Source organism: Natator depressus, chromosome 3, assembly GCF_965152275.1.
Source record: "Natator depressus isolate rNatDep1 chromosome 3, rNatDep2.hap1, whole genome shotgun sequence".
In the NCBI taxonomy this organism is placed as follows: Eukaryota; Metazoa; Chordata; order Testudines; family Cheloniidae; genus Natator; species Natator depressus.
The window spans coordinates 204,211,573-204,231,325 of record NC_134236.1 but is presented as its reverse complement, the minus strand read 5'-3'; the positions used below and the strand labels follow the sequence as shown (position 1 = coordinate 204,231,325).

The window sequence follows — 19,753 nt, the reverse complement described above, 5'->3', positions numbered from 1 at the left end:
TCCTTACTGGAGGTGTGGCCCCTGCTGAAGCAGAAACCAAGGATCCATAAGGAAACCTAACCCCAGGCATCTTCAAACAGCCAGGCCTAGTTATACACCACTGTGAACTTCCCAGACCCACTATTCCAGTATTGGCAATATAGCGGACTCCTTGCTGTGATGTTTCCATTGGCAGATGCAAATTACGCCTCTGATAACAGGATAAGTTATTGCTGCTCAGGCCAAAAATAATGTATACTACACAAATTCCACACTGCTGTTAAAAAGGGGCTGCCATTGACTCTGAGATGGGGAATGAACATATTGAATAACCCTCTTCGCTGCAGTGCATCCAATGGCATTTACCACAAACTCTCTGTGATTTTGCTATGCAACAGAGGGGAGTATACTGACCCATGACAGTAACATAGGAATTAAACAAATACTGTTCACAAACCAGTAGCCTTGTCAGGTTCATCATCATGTACTTGTCAGTGGTCTATAACTACTACCATGACAAAATATAAACAAAAAATGGGAGAATGATTGAGGTAGGAGGATGCTTACTTACCTGAAGATAAGAAATAAAAACTTGTCCTTTTAATATTCTGCTGTATTGCTGGCAGTGATTGCTAATTTACAAAGCACACTCAAACAGTTCATCTAAAATCCCCAGGTGCAAAAAAACAACAACACAGGGCTTTCAAAAATCTACATTCAATTGGCCAGATCCTCAGCCAGTGGAAATCTCTTAAAGGAGCCATACCAAAGATGGTGCAAACATGGGCAGGGAGGAGCTCCCTGTGCCTTTACTATCCCCCCAGCACACCTGTGCAGAATCTGCCGTAACTGTGTGCTTTTGTGTGAAAGAGACCATTAAATTATATAATTTCACTCAAAAGAATTAAAATGTGCTTACTCGCTAGTTGGTGTTCTGTGACTTGGTGAGCTAGCGTGAGCAATGGGGGCATTTCCTCACCTCTGGTGTCAGTCAGCAAATGACCAATCAAAAGGGAGATTTAGCATCAAACTATTCCCATTCCAGAAATTGCCTCTAAAACGCCCAGTAAGTTACTTCTGAAGGTTAGCTTATGCTACACTCCCTTCCTCCTTTTTCTCTGTGCTCTGGTAGGGGAGCTCTGAAATGAGGTCACTTTGTTAGATCTGCACCCACTGGCAGCCATCTGGGCAGGGAACCACTTCATGGCTGGATGTTTCAGCATGTCAGCCCTGCAGCAAAGAACTGGAAGGAGCTCGTCGGTGGAGCTCCTTCTGTGTGGAGAGCCCGTGCTGTCTTCCATGGCTCTGTGGTAGATGTCTGAAGATGGCACCACAGTGTGAGGCACTTGCTGCCTTCTTCATGAAGGCTGGGGAGCCTGGAGGCATAGCCTGAAAAGGTGGTCAAAATCTCCTCTCCCTTCTCTGCCTAACTGACTCCTGCCAATCAACTTTTCAACATAAATCACGGACAACTGAAGAGGGGCAGTAAAGACTTAGGCTCCAATCCTGCAACTTACTGCAAAGACAGACCCCTGAGTCCAAATGGATTCCCACTGAAGTCAAAATGAGGCTCCAGCACAGGTGTAATGTTGCAGTTTGCAGGATCCAGGTCTTATCTACTTCTACTGTTCCTTCTACATTCAACTTGCTGTCAGTGTGAAAGCTACCTCAACCTGTCTCCACTTGGCCTGACATACACTGTTGGCAGTAAAAGTCTTACAGTACTCAAAGGGTATAGATAGATTCTCATTGAAATACCTGAAGAGATTAACACACTTACTGATACTTAATGTTTTCTCATTTAAAATCCAATATTAAGCTTTTGAAATCCTAGTTCTTAATCAGAAGCACAAGACTAAAAGAGAATTTTAATGCATGTTGAATAATGTAGATAAAAAGTACAGTCAGGGAACGCAGTACCTATTGATTGATTTATTTGCTGGTTTTTTAATGTGCCTATCACCATGGGCCTGTCACAAAAATAAATATATCTAACGTTAAACTATCCATAATAAACACGATAAACTGTCCCAATCCTGTACTACCCAAACCATTCAGTTCATCAATGGTCCAACAAATACATGCTTTACTAAAATGATGCATCTTGCACTATCCCCTAAGAGTCAGGAAACTCAGGCTGTGATGGACCACAAGGAGGAATAAGTTCTACAGCTAGGGACTCCCCATTGAAAACACCTCCAAGTCTCCATGACTGAACTTCTATAAAATGTGCATTTGCTAATCTCAGCTGTCACAGAATGCACAGGGAGAGAGATGGTCCCTAAAGGGCCAAGAAGCAAACTCAGGCAAGCTTTAGACATTTGAGCCAACGTGATGAATTGCCCCGAGAGAAGATGGGCATCCAGTGAAGTTCACTGAGCATGTGGGTGATATGTTCCCACCAACCCCCTGCGCTAAAACAAGTGGGCCAGCACATTCTTCACTTGTTAAAACTTATAGGCCATCTTTAAAGGTACCTTGCAAGTATAGTGCACGGCAGATAACTAGAGCATGATGACTAGCAATATCTAACAACCTCTTAGCTAACCACAGATTTTAAAAAGTAGAATGAACCACTATTGCTACCTTGAAATCTAAAAGGAGCTGGAGATCCAAAAGAACCCCAAGACTGTTAACATTTTTGGCAAAGAGTGGTCACACTACACCCACAGGTGGTGCAGTCATAATCTTTATCACACTGTCATCATGTCAACCTGTCAAGTATTATACAGATATGAAGTAATAAAGGGCTGGGGCGGATACAATTAGGCCTGTCTGTTGGTTCAATTCGGATAATAAAAACAAAACTAGGACATGTATTGCCATCTGGAAGCAATGTAAGTGATTATTTCGTTGCAAGGTCTCTAGTGACCTCTAGTGGTCAACTATCTTAACACATTTCTTATAAATTATTCATCGAAGCACTCACACAGTGCTACAACACATTTGAAAATGTTCTGTAACTTAGTAAATTAATTACTCAGAAAACTTTTTATAAGGCTAGGGCCATGTAACTTCCAAATCCCTCAGAAGATTAATGGTCTTAAATCTCTTAGTTGTTAGTTCAGCAACTTCCTTCATTACTTGGGGCCAATCCTTTTATTAAACAGCCTTTGAAAACCACCAGAAAATATCATTACATGCTGTACTCCTAGCAATTGAAAGGTCAGAGATTACAAGGATTGCCTGATATACTATAGTAGCTTCCCTTTTCCTCAAGTTTTTGTTTCTTTTATAAACAGAGGTCACAAAACAGGATCAGTGCTCAAAATTGGCACCATCCTGCAATTAAAAAAATAACTTATTTTTTTCAAAATGATTTACAAAACAAAAATAAAAATATCAATACATGAATCAATGCAATATTTTCCATTATAAAAGGTTGTAAAGTTAAGCCTTAGTTAATTTACACTTCTTTCTTATTTATTACGTATTGTTTTGTTTTTAGTCCATTAATTATTACATAACATTTATATTGTGGTAGCTCCCAGAAGTCAGCTGGGTCAGGGCCCTAATTTGCTAAGTGTTGTATAATAAAACCAGTCTTAAGTCTATTTTCTTCTTTTCCCCAGGAAGGGCAGTTGCACATGTGTATTTCTTGCAATTGTTGAGAGCCCTCTACACTGGCGATTTTCACAATCAACCGCTCATTTAAAACGCAGAGTGTTTAACTGGGTCAGTTTTACAGCGAGTGGCTGTTTCTGGTATGAAAATCCAATAGAAGAAAGGTGGGAAGCTAGGTATTTGTTAGTTTTTTGTCTCCTTTATTGTGTTTTAATTTGACGCATCCATTTCTCCATTTCCACTATGTCCTAAAACTCTAATGAATCAAAATATTAACAAAAGCGAGAATATTCTTTTTCCAATCCCTGGCTAATAAGAGCCATAGTACTACTAAAAAATCTTGAAGAATTATGCTCACTGAAGGCCATGATATTAATTGTGAGACCTAAAAGGATTATTAGTGGTCCCTTAAAACAGACCACATACAGTTGTTGACCCAATCTGACTAGTAATCCCACCCCAATAATATTCTACCTGTGAGCAATCCCACTAAATATGAGTAAAGCTTCCAATATTTCCACAACCTCATCACCATTAGTCGCCAGTTGCTTTATAATTTTTGTTAAGCTTTTCTGGAATAAGGTGCCATTGAAACAATATCTAAAAATAATTTTCCTTTAGAACAGTACATACTTGATAAGCTTTTTTCTGAAGATCATACTGATAACCATTCTTCAATGGCTATTTTTCTGTTAACTCCTTTCTCCAACTTTTCAGGAAACTAACATAACATAACATCCTTTATGTTCCTATTGATCAAGTATGTAAAATGAAACCCTTAGTACCAAGTTTTACTGCAGCCAGTGATTAAAAAACAAATGAATATAGGCCCTGATTCCCATTTAGACCACTCTGGCAGTTTAAACAGGCCTTAAAGTGGATGTAAATGTTTCAAAAGTTCTGTTTATTAATTTTTATGACAAATACTGTGTCTGAATTTGTAAATATTGGTAGAATGGTATAACTGAACATAGGGTTTAAGTGTGGCCTAAGTGGTGCATAGATGATATGTGCTGACCTCATGCACAGGACTGAATTTGACCCTTAGAGAAGACTACCCTTCTCCCCATCATCAATGATTCCTTTTATTCTTACATTGTTCCTTCTTTTATAATTCTCTGTACCATTAGTTTTAAAGATCCCACCTTGTCCCTCTCTCTCTCTCTCTATTTGCTTGATTCTGGTGGGCATATTCAGTGTCTCCTCTGCAGTCTCTACTACACTAAATTCAGTAGTGCTGATCTTCTCATCCAGGTCTGCCAAGTGGGGTTTTTTTGGGGGAGGCGGGGTTGTTTTGTTAATATCTAGTAGTTTGGAGTGAATATCAGCAATGCCTGCCTTGATCTCTCTTAGTAACTCATTCGTATCCATTTTTGTAGCAGGAAGGGTGGGTGCCTGCGTGCCATCTTGTCTCCATCAGTGTGTCAAGACAAATACACCGAAGCAGTCAGACTATTGTTTCATCCTGCATAATAGTTTTAGAGATTTCGTTCCTTTTCTGCTAGTAGTGACTGGATTCTTTCACATGACTTTTAAGTTTGGACGACAATCTTGGGGACCCTATACAGGTGGATTCTGCAGCTGCCCACTCCAAACTGGGAGCACAAACTGCCATCAGTGACAAAAATTTCCCACCCAACATTCCACCTCCATCCCTTACTGCAGTTTTTGGATAGGTGGAATCCTAATTTGAATGGGCTTATATAAGCAAGAAGGAACTATGGGTAAACATAACACACTATAAATTGTGACTCTAGTTATTCACCTGATTAAACCTCTACCTAAAATGACTCCATTAGTACAGCAGACCCTGGCTAAAACTAATAATCTACACACTTCATAATTCACACTCAGAAATGGTGGTCTCTCCGTTCTTCTCAGGGAAGATTTCATGGCTGGAAACCTCTAGTGGGGTCTATTACCATGTCTTCATTACTTTAACTAAATTTTATATAGTGTGTTTACTATGAAATTTCAAATAATCAAAACTAGACTTTCTGTTCAAATCAATCAGATTGTACTGTAATTTAAACTTGCTGTTTTATTGTGCCAACCAGTGAAAGGTAGAAAGTGATAAGAACCACAATTTTTTTCAGTTAAACTCAAGAGTTAAACCTATATATTTACCATTATGACATTTCATTATACTGCTGCCACTGGCCCTTTTAAAGCAGTGCAATACTGAAATTACACTCTTCCTCCTAAAACGTGAGTTTGCCTGAGATCACATGTCAGGATTTGGGCCCTGATCCTGCAAGCCTGTAGCATGATGAGATCATTTTGGCATGCATGCAAATTTCCACTGAAGTCAGTGGGGCTCCCTGCGAGTGCAACAGCCTCCCCACATGCTCTGTGTTGCAGGATGGGAACTACAATGTTTACCTCTACAAACCACCCCCTTCCTTCTTTATTTTATAGGAGGCAATGGCTTTTCACTCATACGGATACTATTCTACTGTCTTCCCAGATTGAAACAAACAAACACCACTGTAAAGGCAGATTTGTGATCTATTGTACACAGCTGTAAAGTACAGAGAAGTACAAACAACGATAATTAGATCAAATGGCAAAGTATAGGCAAGGGACTTCAATATGAAAGCTCATTGGTTTGTGTTCTAGGATGCTACAGCTTTATTTCCCATTTTAAAGGTCAGATAAAGAATAACTTCAATATACAGGGGTTAAGCAAAGGATCAATTTACAGCATATTTTTTCCTGTGGGTAAGGGGGAGAGGGAACAGAGATTACTCTAATCTCATATCATTGACCCAGAACGTGTTGCTAGGCAGGTGGCTGGGGACTGCGTCAAAACCCTTTCATGGATAAGTCTCTAAAGAGTTTCCACTGAATGTCACTAAGGATGCTGGTGATGTATAAAGGCAAATACAGAGGAAAAGGGAAGGAAAAGCATCAGTAGTAAACATAATTTAGCTTACTTGAAGAATCTATGACAAACTATACTAAACTATGAATTTTACAGGACAAGTAGTTACATTATTTAAAAGGAGTAAACCATTTGTTGGTTAGTTTTCTACCCTGCTTTTCATTAAAGTGAACCATTCCATTATTACCCTATATGTATTACAAAAACTCAGGCAAGATATACCCCTCAGTATAATACTGGAATGGCTTTCTTAACATTTTCAATCATGTCAAAAATGTTATTTCCCAAACTGCATTGTTTGACAGCCCCAAAGGTAAAAATGTACTTCAGATTAATAAAAGACAAACATAATGGACAGAATCAAGGGGCATGGATACCTTTCAAGGCCTAGGAGTGAGTTTACCTTGCACTATTACTTCAACACTAAGATCCCTTCACACACTATTGATTAGTAGTGTGGAGTACAAAATATAAAAAAAGACAGAATGTGGACTCAGAGAAACTCGAAACAGTCTGCACACCAATGCTGGCATGTTGAAATATGTGTTAAATGGTTTTGCATTTGGGGCTCTGCTGTGGTGGATGCTCTTTGGAGAAAAGTGTAGGTTTCAGACCTGTAAAGAACACCCTAGAGCAGCATTTCACAGTACGTAAACACACAGAATGATTTAAGAAACATATTCCTCCAACTTGCTAGTTAAAATAAACTTATTTTTTTCTTTAAAAAAGGAATTGCAATGGAATACCTTTTCTGAGAGGAGAAAACACGTGCAGGTATTTTGTGAATAACACCTCTTGGTTATAAGGACCTAGACTACAGAACAACCGTACTGAAAATGTTATAGAGAATAATAAAACGGAGAGCAAAGAACTAGGGATGAATTTTGTAGGGATATCCTTGACCACCTAAGGCTTCAGTGTGACAGAAACTCTACACTTCCAATGAGCTGGAGGACTGAGAAGCAGACAGCCACACAGCTGGATTCTGGGCTATTTAATTATTTAACTATTTGTTGTTATTAATTATTATTATTATACTAGTGCCTCAAAGCCCAAACCAAGTTCTGGGCTCCACTGTGGAAGGCACTGTACAAACACATAGTAAGATACAGTTCCTGCCCCAAACTGATTACAATCTAAATAAATAAGACAGACAAAGGGTGGGAGAAAAGTAGGAGTATTATCCCTGTTTTCTTCTTGCACCCCCTCAGCAGCATGGAGGAGGCCTGCCCAGGCAGACAGTGAGTAGATATTGCTAAGGGGTTCCCCAGTGGGTTTGTACACAGAGTAAATTCACAAGTGCCAAACAATGTTTAGGAAGGCAGGTATTAGCATGTTTGAAGGATTGTTTGGCCTAAGGCCTCCTTACTCAGTTTTATTATGCAAATGCAATTCCTTTACAGCAAAATCTATTTAGCCAGACTTTGCCCAGGTAGTCAGAATTTGGCCTAATAAGAGAAAACAGGAACTACACAGCAAGATACTCCAAGAGGCAATGTGGAAGTTACAAAAGTTCTGTACCCAGTAAAATATGTAGCAACATGACATGGGGAAATAAACAAATGCATAGAAGAAACATCAAAATCTGGAAACTGTATTACTGCTATAAAACACTCAGTTTAATCATATGGAAATAAGGCCACCTATCTTACAAAAAATACAACTAGTCTTGTGACAAATTAGAATAAAAGTAATTATGCAGTTTTGTCGTATATGTGTCGGTCCTAAGATATTAGAGAGACAAGATGGGGTGAGTAGTATCCTGGTGCAGTAAAAGTATTACCTCACCCATCTTGTCTCTTTAATAAAAGTAGCTGTCATGAGTCAACATTGGGTCATCAAGAAAATTGGAAAATGAGAGGAGGAGACATTTAGGTGATTTAATGAAAACTACACTTTCTCGATTCGTAGTCATAGGATTCCTTCAATTGATCCAGACAAACTCATACAGACAAAGCAGACGAAGGCATATTACCTTGCTTTGCGAATGTACAGCTGGGGACAATGTTGGTGCCTGTGGCACACAAACAAAGTAAAGTCCACATCAACTATCGAACCTGGAACACTCATCATCCGCTCAAAAAAAGTTCCTAAGCCTGGGCCTAAGAATGACAAAAACAAGTTAAAAACTATCAAGGAATTTCACCAAGAAATTTTTTAACCCATTAGAAGAACTGTTGGAGCAAAATATGGTTTCAAATTTAGGCCATGATACTGCACTATGATCTACTGCCATGGCAGATCAGGACCATACACTGTTAGCCTTTTTATGTAATGTTAAGCAATATAGCTGAGATTATGCTATTTGAAGTATAAAATGGTATGTTAGGATTGGTTCTTCCACAAGTCTATAGGACAGTGACTTCCGTTAATATGCTGAAAACCACACAATTGTATTAATCATAATGATACTTAAGACTACAGTGGTTGTTTTAAGATTAAAATAATATTAAAGAAACTCTTACCTAAATCCACATGACTTGGTACAAAAAGAAGAATAAAGTGCACTTCTGGTACTGCATTAAAAACTGTCCTGGACAAACAATATAACTTTATTTAGTCTCGGTAACTACACATCAAATTTAGCAGCAAATCTCTTAATGAAAGAAACTTTGCTCTCCAGTGCCTATATCTTCCCTCATAAATGCACATGGCTAAAAAATTAAAATGTGATTTCTCAAAAAAGATTATATGAAAATTATTAAGGCCTTTTCACTGTTTTTTCAATCCCATTTCTCTCTTTAATCTCCTAATCCTTTGATTTCATATAGCTTTCTTTTTATATCAGTTCCCCAGTGGTGAAAAATTAAAGATGGCAGATCTCTGCTGGCAGATATTTGACCTGGCATCTGGATGAGCTGGCTTTTATAGTTACCCTGTAACTGTAAAACTGACAGCAACAGCACCAAATGCAATTTACTCTGTTTATGTAGGGATGCTGTGCGCTGAACCACACTAATTTAAGCAGCACTTTCTTGTTTGTGATTTGAGCTAGCACTCTGCTATATTGTATTATTTGTGCTGCATAGTCTGTACCTAACAAACATTTCAAAGAATAACCTGCAGACAATGATTTTTCAGAAACAGCCACAGCTTTTAGGCTTCCTGCACAACTGTGCACCATGAACCTTCTCCCTCCAATCAAAAAAATCAATTTGTCCCAATCACTGCATGATATTTATATCAAGAATAATAGCAAAAGATATAGCAAGAGATTACACTGTTAGGAAAATATGTTCAGAACTGTAAGAGTCTAGCTTTGAAATCTAGAATGTATATCAGGCTACACACAGTTGTGTCATGTCGTGTCACATACTGAAATTAAGAAATTCAGTTAATTTTTTTAATATTTACCTCTAAGCTATTTTTGTTACATGACCATCTTTTAATTCCACAGTCTCTACAGATGAGAGTTAGTAGGAAACTGTACATGCTTCCCTATGCATCAATTTACACATCAACTCACCTAATGATTTCTTGGGCACATCCAACCGCATATTCATCATTTGCCACAAAAAGATGCATAAACAGTGTATTCAGAGGCTATAGTAAAAAGAAACGAATGAATTAAATAAAATAAGATAATGCATGTAGTGTTTTTTAATTAATTAAAATATTAATTTACAAATTTAATTGCCGATCCTGTCAGTACATACTTATGTGAGTAACTCGACACACATAAGTAGCTTCATTGACTAAATGGGACTAACTGCATGGGTAAATTTACTCATGAGTATAAGTGTTTGCAGGAGCGGGGTCTTAATGATTGGATTTGTGTCTCTCTCTGTGCAGTAAATTAACCAAAAAAACTGAGAAAACTTGACTTACACTCAAGTTTAATATTACAGTTATAAATTTTAAGCACCAGAGCTACATTTTTAATCTAACAAAACTTGATTGAAAAAAGTTTGTAATTTCTTTATACTGAGAGCAAATGCCATCCACAGCCTCAGAAACAACTCTGACATCATAATCAAAAAGGCTGACAAAGGAGGTGCCGCTGTCATCATGAATAGGTCGGAACATGAACAAGAGGCTGCTCGGCAGCTCTCCAACACCACTTTCTACAAGCCATTACCTTCTGATCCCACTGAGGGTTGCCAAAAGAAACTACACCATTTGCTCAAGAAACTCCCTGAAAAAGCACAAGAACAAATCCGCACAGACACACCCCTGGAACCCCGAACTGGGATATTCTATCTGCTACCCAAGATCCATAAACCTGGAAATCCTGGGCGCCCCATCATCTCAGGCATTGGCACCCTGACAGCAGGATTGTCTGGCTATGTAGACTCCCTCCTCAGGCCCTACACTACTAGCACTACCAGCTATCTTCGAGACACCACTGACTTCCTGAGGAAACTACAATCCATCGGTTATCTTCCTGAAAACACCATCCTGGCCCCTATGGATGTAGAAGCCCTCTACACCAACATTCCACACAAAGATGGACTACAAGCCGTCAGGAACACTATCCCCGATAATGTCACGGCAAACCTGGTGGCTGAACTTTGTGACTTTGTCCTCACCCATAACTATTTCACATTTGGGGACAATGTATACCTTCAAATCAGCGGCACTGCTATGGGTACCCGCATGGCCCCACAGTATGCCAACATTTTTATGGCTGACTTAGAACAACGCTTCCTCAGCTCTTGTCCCCTAATGCCCCTACTCTACTTGCGCTACATTGATGACATCTTCATCATCATCTGGATCCATGGAAAAGAAGCCCTTGAGGAATTCCACCATGATTTCAACAATTTCCATCCCACCATCAACCTCAGCCTGGACCAGTCCACACAAGAGATCCACTTCCTGGACACTACGGTGCTAATAAGCGATGGTCACATAAACACCACCCTATACCGGAAACCTACTGACCACTATTCCTATCTACATGCCTCCAGCTTTCACCCAGACCACACCACACGATCCATTGTCTACAGCCAAGCTCTACGATACAACCGCATTTGCTCCAACCCCTCAGACAGAGACAAACGCCTACAAGATTTCTATCAAGCATTCTTACAACTACAATACCCACCTGCTGAAGTGAAGAAACAAATTGACAGAGCCAGAAGAGTACCCAGAAGTCACCTACTACAGGACAGGCCCAACAAAGAAAATAACAGAACGCCACTAGCCGTCACCTTCAGCCCCCAACTAAAACCTCTCCAACGCATCATCAAGGATCTACAACCTATCCTGAAGGACGACCCATCGCTCTCACAAATCTTGAGAGACAGGCCAGTCCTTGCCTACAGACAGCCCCGCAACCTGAAGCAAATACTCACCAGCAACCACACACCACACAACAGAACCACTAACCCAGGAACCTATCCTTGCAACAAAGCCCATTGCCAACTGTGTCCACATATTTATTCAGGGGACACCATCATAGGGCCTAATCACATCAGCCACACTATCAGAGGCTCATTCATCTGCACATCTACCAATGTGATATATGCCATCATGTGCCAGCAATGCCCCTCTGCCATGTACATTGGTCAAACTGGACAGTCTCTACGTAAAAGAATAAATGGACACAAATCAGACGTCAAGAATTATAACATTTATAAACCAGTCGGAGAACACTTCAATCTCTCTGGTCACTCGATTTCTGACCTAAAAGTGGCTATTCTTCAACAAAAAGACTTCAGAAACAGACTCCAACGAGAGACTGCTGAATTGGAATTAATTTGCAAATTGGATACAATTAACTTAGGCTTGAATAGAGACTGGGAGTGGTTGAGTCATTACACAAAGTAAAACTATTTCCCCAAGTTTATTCCCCCCCACTGTTCGTCAGACGTTCTTGTTAACTGCTGGAAATGGCCCACCTTGATTATCACTACAAAGGGTTTTCTCCCCCCACCCACTCTCCTGCTAATAATAGCTCATCTTAAGTGATCACTCTCCTTACAGTGTGCATGATAAACACCCATTTTTTTCATGTTCTGTGTGTATATAAATCTCCTCACTGTATTTTCCACTGAATGCATCCGATGAAGTGAGCTGTAGCTCATGAAAGCTTATGCTCAAATAAATTTGTTAGTCTCTAAGGTGCCACAAATACTCCTTTTCTTTTTGCGAATACAGACTAACACGGCTGCTACTCTGAAACATTTCTAAAACAGTTATTCTGTAAAATGAGTACCAAAAACAAGGCTACCATATGAAGATGTACAAATTGCCTGAATAATTCACATGTTGCTTGGCTATTCTTTACGTAATGCAGCCATCCCAAATTCATGCCAATCAAACCTTTACACTATATCAACATATATTATCTACACGCATGTTTACCTCTCCATCTAAAGTAGGGTCAGCCTAAAGATTCATATTTGGCATATAGAGCTCTGCAGAGCTAACCTCACAAATGTGAACCAGAGGAGTACTCCTGAAGCGGAGAGGAAAACTACAATTCGCTCAGGAGTGTTGTCCTTTCATCCTTATTTCTGGATCAGGACCATAAAGCACTTTTTAAATGACATATCCTCAATTTCAAAAAATCCTCTTTTTAAAAATATACGGGTTCTTCTGTTTTTTGCCCATGTTCAGAAAGGACTTCAGGGCAGGCATGGGAGCAATAACATCACACATGCTCAAGCTTTCTCTTTTCCACCTTTTCTCTGGACACACTTCTGCCAGCTGTCTCTTCAGGTTCAATTACAGCTTTGTTGATGATAATATTGGTAAGCACCCCATGCACAGCCTGGGGAAAAGCATGCACCATCAACAATACAGTGGGATCAATTATATTCAAAATACTGTCAAGAGTACAAAGAAAACAAACTGAAAAAATATAGTATTTTTCCCTTTAGCGTCTTCAGTTATAATAACATTAAGAGTTTCTTTTAATAACAGTATAAACAACAATTGCAGATGGCAATACTGGAGTTGATAGTTTCTTTAAAACAGTTGCCTAACATCCCTAGTGGATAACATTATTGCGAGGCAGTTTGCCTATCAGTTGGATAATTTCAGTGTTGCCAATCCCAGATGTTCAAAAATCATGAGATTGGCTTAACAATAATAAATTTTGGTTTCTCTATTTGCCTTCTGGGGTTTGAGCCTTTAGAATTCAAATTTTTCAGCTTTTCTCAACAACCAAAAAGGACTAGAAATTTCCTTTTCTGAAAAAAGGAAAGTAGAGATTCTCGCATAATGATTTGACTCCAGGAACTAGGGCTTTCAGAAAAATGCCAAACATAGTGAGACTCTCAATAAAATTCTAAGAGCTGGCAATACCGTAAAAACGTACAGTGCTCTAGAATGAGAGGTAATGTTATAAAATCTAATACGTTATAATTTTCTAGTGTTGAGACTGTTTTGGACCCCAAGTGATGTGCCTTCAGTGAGTGAGAACATTTGTGTAGAAAAACGCATTAGCCAACTTAGTCAAACAACAAAGAAATCACTTGGAATGGAAAACAAAACAAAAATCTCCAGTAAAAGGAATACCATTTTCTACACTGATCTTCCCAAATCCCAGGGAATAGCAATACATGTAACAAGGGCAATGCATCTCTTAACATCTGTTGCAATTTAATTGTTTTTCCCCCTATATTATACCAAAAATTGAACACATACAGTATTCAAAGGGAACAAAATGAAAACCAAGTTGATGTCCCTCAAGTGAAAACACATCTGAAAAAATAATTACTTACTGTGCACTTTTTGTCACTGTAGTTTTCATGTAAGAATGATTCCCAATCAGCTTGATCAACAATATTCCAATTTGGATAGTCCAGAAATGCAGCATGGGCAATAACCTCATTCTTCTTATTGCTGAGTGTCACGGCAAGGTTAGCTTTTTCTCTGTGGAAACAATTTTGAGTTGCAAAGGTTAAAGAAATGACAAAAAGAAGATTCAGAAAGTGATTTTAGATTTCTTAGTCTTCAAGTTAACAACTGTTCAACAGCATCATAAGGGAACCAGAGGATAGCGTTGCCGATACGCACTATACAAACACTTCCTGCCAGTAAATCCATCTTCTCTGTGGGACCAACAGAGTTTAACAATCACATTTTCAAAATTGGCCACTGATCTGGGGTCCTCTGATTTTAGATGCCCAACTTCACAGCATCACAGAAATGTAAGGCTGGAAGTGACCTGAAGAGGTCATGTAGTCCATCCGCCCAGGCTGAGGCAGGATTAAGTATACCTAGAGCATACATTTGAGACATATTGGACCCAGTTTTCCAGAGGTACAACTGCAACTCCCACTGACTTCAGCTGGAGCTGTGGGTACTCGCCACTTCTGAAAATCAAGCCCAAGAGATCTTAAGCTGGGCACAGAAACCGAGTCACCCAAAATCAGTGGCCACTTTTGAAAATATGGACCATAAAGCTGTCTCTGATTTATTACTGGGTATTTACTGACTACTCTGTTAGCCTACACATGACACAACTAGTATGTTACCCATCACTCAGGGAACAAAGGGGACAGCACCTTCTGATTCTGTGAACCTTGGATCCTCTTGCTGTAAGGCTGGTGGTGCTGGTAACTTGATGTAAGTGAGAAAGCTGTTTAGACAAAGATTGTAGCTTTTTAAAGTTAAGAATTGGACACTAGAAAGTGTGTTTTATTTTGTTTTGTTTGTAACCACAACTACTGTACCTCGTTTACTCTTGCTTAGTATCACACAGTGGCACCGGAATGGGGGGGGAGGGCCAGGGCCCTCCCACTTTTTGGCAGGGGCCCAACCCCCACTCCTCTTCTTCTCCCTGAGGCCCTGTACCCCCAACCAGGCTGGCACGGCAGCTGGAGCCCAGCCGGGTCCTAGGCAGCTGTGGGGAGTCATGCCATGGACCTTCTACCTGCCCGGGTTAGGGGGGCCCAAGAGCAGCCCCCAACCCATGTCCCTGCCTCACGGGCCCCGCACCCAGGGCAGAAGGGTCCGTGACTCCCCACAGCTGTCCCCATGTGGCTCTTACCAGGACCTGGCTCCGGCTGGGGGGCCACAGCCCAGCCATGGTAAGAGCCGCGAGGGCAACTGTGGGGAGCCACGCTGTGGACCCTCCACCTGCCCTGGGCGGGGGCCAGCGAAGCAGGAACACAGGCCGGGGGCTGCTCTCGACCCCGACCCCACCCCAGGCAGCTGGAGAATCTGTGGCTCCCAGCCGGCTCCGGCTTGGGACAGGGCCTTGGGCAGAAGAGTAGAGGTATGGGGCCCTGGCCCCTGGCCCCCCAACTTTTGGGTAGGCTCTGCTACCATTGGTATCACTTAAATCTATATTCTTTATTAAGAAACATATTCTTAGTTTCACTATGAATGATCTCAGTGCTGTTATACTGAAATAAAGTGAGAAGAACAGGATATTGAGAGGTTTCAGAGTAGCAGCTGTATTAGTCTGTATTCGCAAAAAGAAAAGGAGGACTTGTAGCACCTTAGAGACTAACAAATTTATTTGAGCATAAGCTTTCGTGAGCTACAGCTCACTTCACCGGATACAGAATGCATCCGACGAAGTGAGCTGTAGCTCACGAAAGCTTATGCTCAAATACATTTTGTTAGTCTCTAAGGTGCCACAAGTACTCCTTTTCTTTTTGAGGATACTGAGAGAGATCTCCTGGGGAACTTGAGAACTGGGGTTCACTGATTGTTACCTGCAAGACAAGGTTAAGACTGGCAGAGTCGCAAGGCATTTGCTGATGAGAAGGACAGACAGGTGTGGCAGGGAGCTGATACACAATCTAAGTTTCAGCAAAGCTCTCTCTTGCAGAGACAGAGAGGTAACACAGTGGCTTATGATTCTGGGTACCTTGAAGAGAATGTCATGTATGTTCTTAAAATGTTGCTACTTACAAAAGATAGACGACATTAATCCTTCCAAAAGTTTTTTCAGTAAAATATCTGATGAGACTGATAATACCAGAAACATCATGTGATTCCGTTCTTCTGGCATTGACCACTTCTGTACGTCCTCTTGCAGAAGTTATTGCAGTCATTTTATACACTGTAGCAAAAACAAAGAAAACACTAATGTTATCTAATGTGAATGGCTTCTGCAGTGATTTCAGCCTTGAAGTTAGTAATTCTAGATGAGATTTTCAAAGGAAGGAAGGGAGTTAGGCAGTTAAATCCTAATGAAAATCAATGGGATCTGAGTGCCTAACTCCCCCAGGCTCCTCTGAAAACCACAGTCTCAAATTGGATGGAGTATAATGGTTACCACCTAAAATATTACTGAACAGTGAGGGAATGTTTTTAATGGCCTACAACTGCATGAAATGGTTTGACATTTAGTTGTAGACATTTCTATAATGCTCATCATCATAGTATCTGATGGTTTCAAACTATTTGTCCAAAAGCCAAGTTTTTAAATCAATAAGATTATTTATACTTCAGGAGGAGTGGAAGGCTTTTCTGAATAGCCCTAACCCTGGATGCAAATAAAAATCTATTTTGCAGTTCCATGTGCAGTGTGTTTGTAGTGTCCTCATAACCCATTTTGTCCTTTGTATACTTAACAGTTTCATAATAGATAATGTGATATGAATTCAGTCCAACTGTGATTAACCAACAAAAACTTAGTTATCTTTCAATTCTGTTGCCACCTAACATTAAAGTTTAAATGTATATATACCAAATAATGTCACAATTTAAAATAAAAAGCCTAAGCATTAAAGTATGAAAATGAACAGTTCAAATACCATCACAGTTTATACAATAACTCACATACAAGCTTATATGTAAAATATAACACTGCCCATTCAAAAAAAACAAAACAAAACTTCACTATGCTCCCAATCCCCACCCAGACTCTAGCTATAAACTAGAACAGTGGTTTTCAAACTTTTTTTCTAGTGACCCAGTTGAAGAAAACTGTTGATGCCCGCGACCCAACAGAGCTGGGGATAAGGGGTTTGGGGTGTGGGAGGGGCTCAGCAGTGGGGCAGAAGGTTGGGGTGCAGGGGTGAGGGTTGCACAGTGGAGTGCAGGCTCTGGGGTTGATCAGGGGATGAGGGATTTGGGGTGCAGGACGGAGCTCTGAGTTTGGGGTGGGCTCAGAGCTGGGGCAGGGGGTTCGAGTGTGGGAGGGGGTCAGGGCTCTGGGCTGGGGGAGCAGGCTCTGGGGTGAGGCCAGGGATGAGGCATTTGGCTGCAGGAAGGGGCTCCAGGTTTGGGGGGATCAGGGCTGGCGCAGGGGATTGGGACACGGGGTTAGGGCACGGGGTTACCTCGGGCAGCTTCCAGTCAGCAGTGCAATGGGGGTGCTAAGGCAGGCTTCTTGCCTGTCCTGGCACCGCGGACCACGCTGTGCCCCAAAAGCAGCCAGCAGCAGGTCCGGCTCCTAGGCAGAGGCGCGCAAGCCTGGCTGGTGGTGCTGACCAGAGCCGCCGCGACCCAGTGCCTTACATTCCATGGCCCAGTAGTGGGTCATGACCCACAGTTTGAAAACCACTGGACTAGAAAAACTTTTATACTCATCCACCCTACATCATATATGTTTCCAAAATCAGCTGCAACCCCAGGCAAACCACCACCAGGGTTGCAAACCACCACCATCCCAAGTATGGCCTACATCATCTCAGAAAGTCTACCAGCACACCTGTGTAATGTGTGCCAGAGACACCAACATCTCATATCTTCCCTTTATAGAATAGAGATGTGAGCCCACCCCAACTTCCCATTATGGTCAAGAGACCACACCGTATAGTATCATAGGTTCCAGGCCTGCAAGTTTATATTTGCGGATCTCTGTGCTCGCACTGAGACCAGTTTGTTTGAATGGAATTATATTGATATGGTTCTCTGAGCAGAATTGAGCCTTACTGCCTGTATACATTCCAGAACCAACATCTTCCCATCCGCCAGTCCAGTATTGGGCAAAAGACCCCATCCATTGTCCCTACAGGAACTGGGAATCTCACTTTACCCTCCACATCCACCATCCTGATGAGTCAGAGACCTCACTTTCCAGATACAGACTTCGCATCCACCATTACGCATTCCATGCTACACATACATTAGAGTAGAACTAACACAGGGAAGATTAAGGGCAAAGAAGGAAGTTGGGGAGTGGAGAAGAGCTGAGACAGGGAGCACTGTTTAGGAGCAGAGAACCTGGAGAACATTGGAGATAAATAGAGGACTCTGCTCCCTGCCTGCTCCAATTCTTCCAGTAATTGCCTCACTGGTTTATCAACATTAAAAAAACACTCTTTTTAAACACAACAGAAATTTCCCATCCTAACCATTTTTTCTTTTTAAGTGAGCTGATGCTTACATCCAAGTCAGATCAAACATGTCATATATGTACTTGTGGTAAGACTATGTAGGAAAAGGTTAGTACAGCCCCAGCTTTCTGACTGTGGAAGAGTGATGGGATGCACAAACTCGACACTGGATCAGGTCAAGAAGGGGTTAATTAACTGTCCTGGAGACAAGGACTATGGGCGGCTCCTCCCACACCACCACCATCAAGACTGGAAGGAATAAAATTGGACACATCAAGCTTCAGAATAGGGCTACCCCTGAGGTTTTCAAACTGTGGGGAACACTCCCCTATAGGGGCACAGTGCAATGTTCAGGGGGAGGGTGAACAGCCACGCCAGGCAGGGCTCGGGGAGGGAGTATCACTTCCACTCCCTAACTCACCATAGTGGGCCACCCAGCCTGTGGGTCAGTGTCAACATCCACTGTGGCCGCACCGATTTCTGCTCCCAGCAGCCTCCACACCCAGCACTGGCTCTGGTCGCAAACACCTTCGCCAATCCTGAAAACCTGAGGGCTATTGTCTCTATTTTTGTTTAGGCTGGGGAGGTGCAACCAAGAATTGTAACTCAAGGGGGGGCTAGCTCAAAAAGTTTGAAAACCGCTGGGCTATTCTGACAGTGGGCCATTGGGTTTGAGGGAGAGAGGACTCTAGGGGTGGGCTGAGGTTTGGACTGGACGGGGGTGAGCTTTGGCCCTCTGCTGTCAGTCTGGGCTGCATTTTAGAGCAAGTGGGAAATTCATTAGCTCACAGGAAGTCTTCCCTTTGGCTCGCTAGCAGAGATCTGCTGCCTGGAGACAACTCTGTGGTGGTAACCCTGTTGCACTTACTGTAAATGCTACACTGCTATGGGAATCTGGCCCTTCGACTACAGGGAACAACTGTCCTTTGACGGGCCAGCTTGCCGCTGGTACGTGGGTCTGCAGGTGCCAACAGCAGGAGGACATGGGGCTGCAAGGACAAGGGACAAGCCAGGTGGCAGCTACCCAGCCTGTTTTCTCCATTGCAACCCCTTTCCCCGCCCCTTTCCACCTAGCAATATAGGGAAGAGCAGGATGGCCGCAATCCCCAACACCTGGGTGCCCATGACCCCACTG

The 19,753-nt window shown here is 41.6% G+C and overlaps 1 protein-coding gene across 1 annotated transcript in view; it reads right to left on the bottom strand.

Moving 5' to 3' along the window:
* The window catches only part of CFAP61 (cilia and flagella associated protein 61), a 208,419-nt gene that overhangs the window by 188,246 nt on the left and 420 nt on the right, over positions 1–19,753 (bottom strand). Inside the window, exons 2-6 of the mRNA XM_074949735.1 lie at positions 16,244–16,394; positions 14,101–14,251; positions 9,894–9,970; positions 8,893–8,960; positions 8,403–8,529 (exon numbers count right to left, since the gene is read on the bottom strand). Of these exons, the coding sequence (XP_074805836.1) occupies positions 8,403–8,529; positions 8,893–8,960; positions 9,894–9,970; positions 14,101–14,251; positions 16,244–16,386 (566 nt within the window). The 5' untranslated portion in view covers positions 16,387–16,394. The remainder of the gene's footprint in view (positions 1–8,402; positions 8,530–8,892; positions 8,961–9,893; positions 9,971–14,100; positions 14,252–16,243; positions 16,395–19,753) is intronic.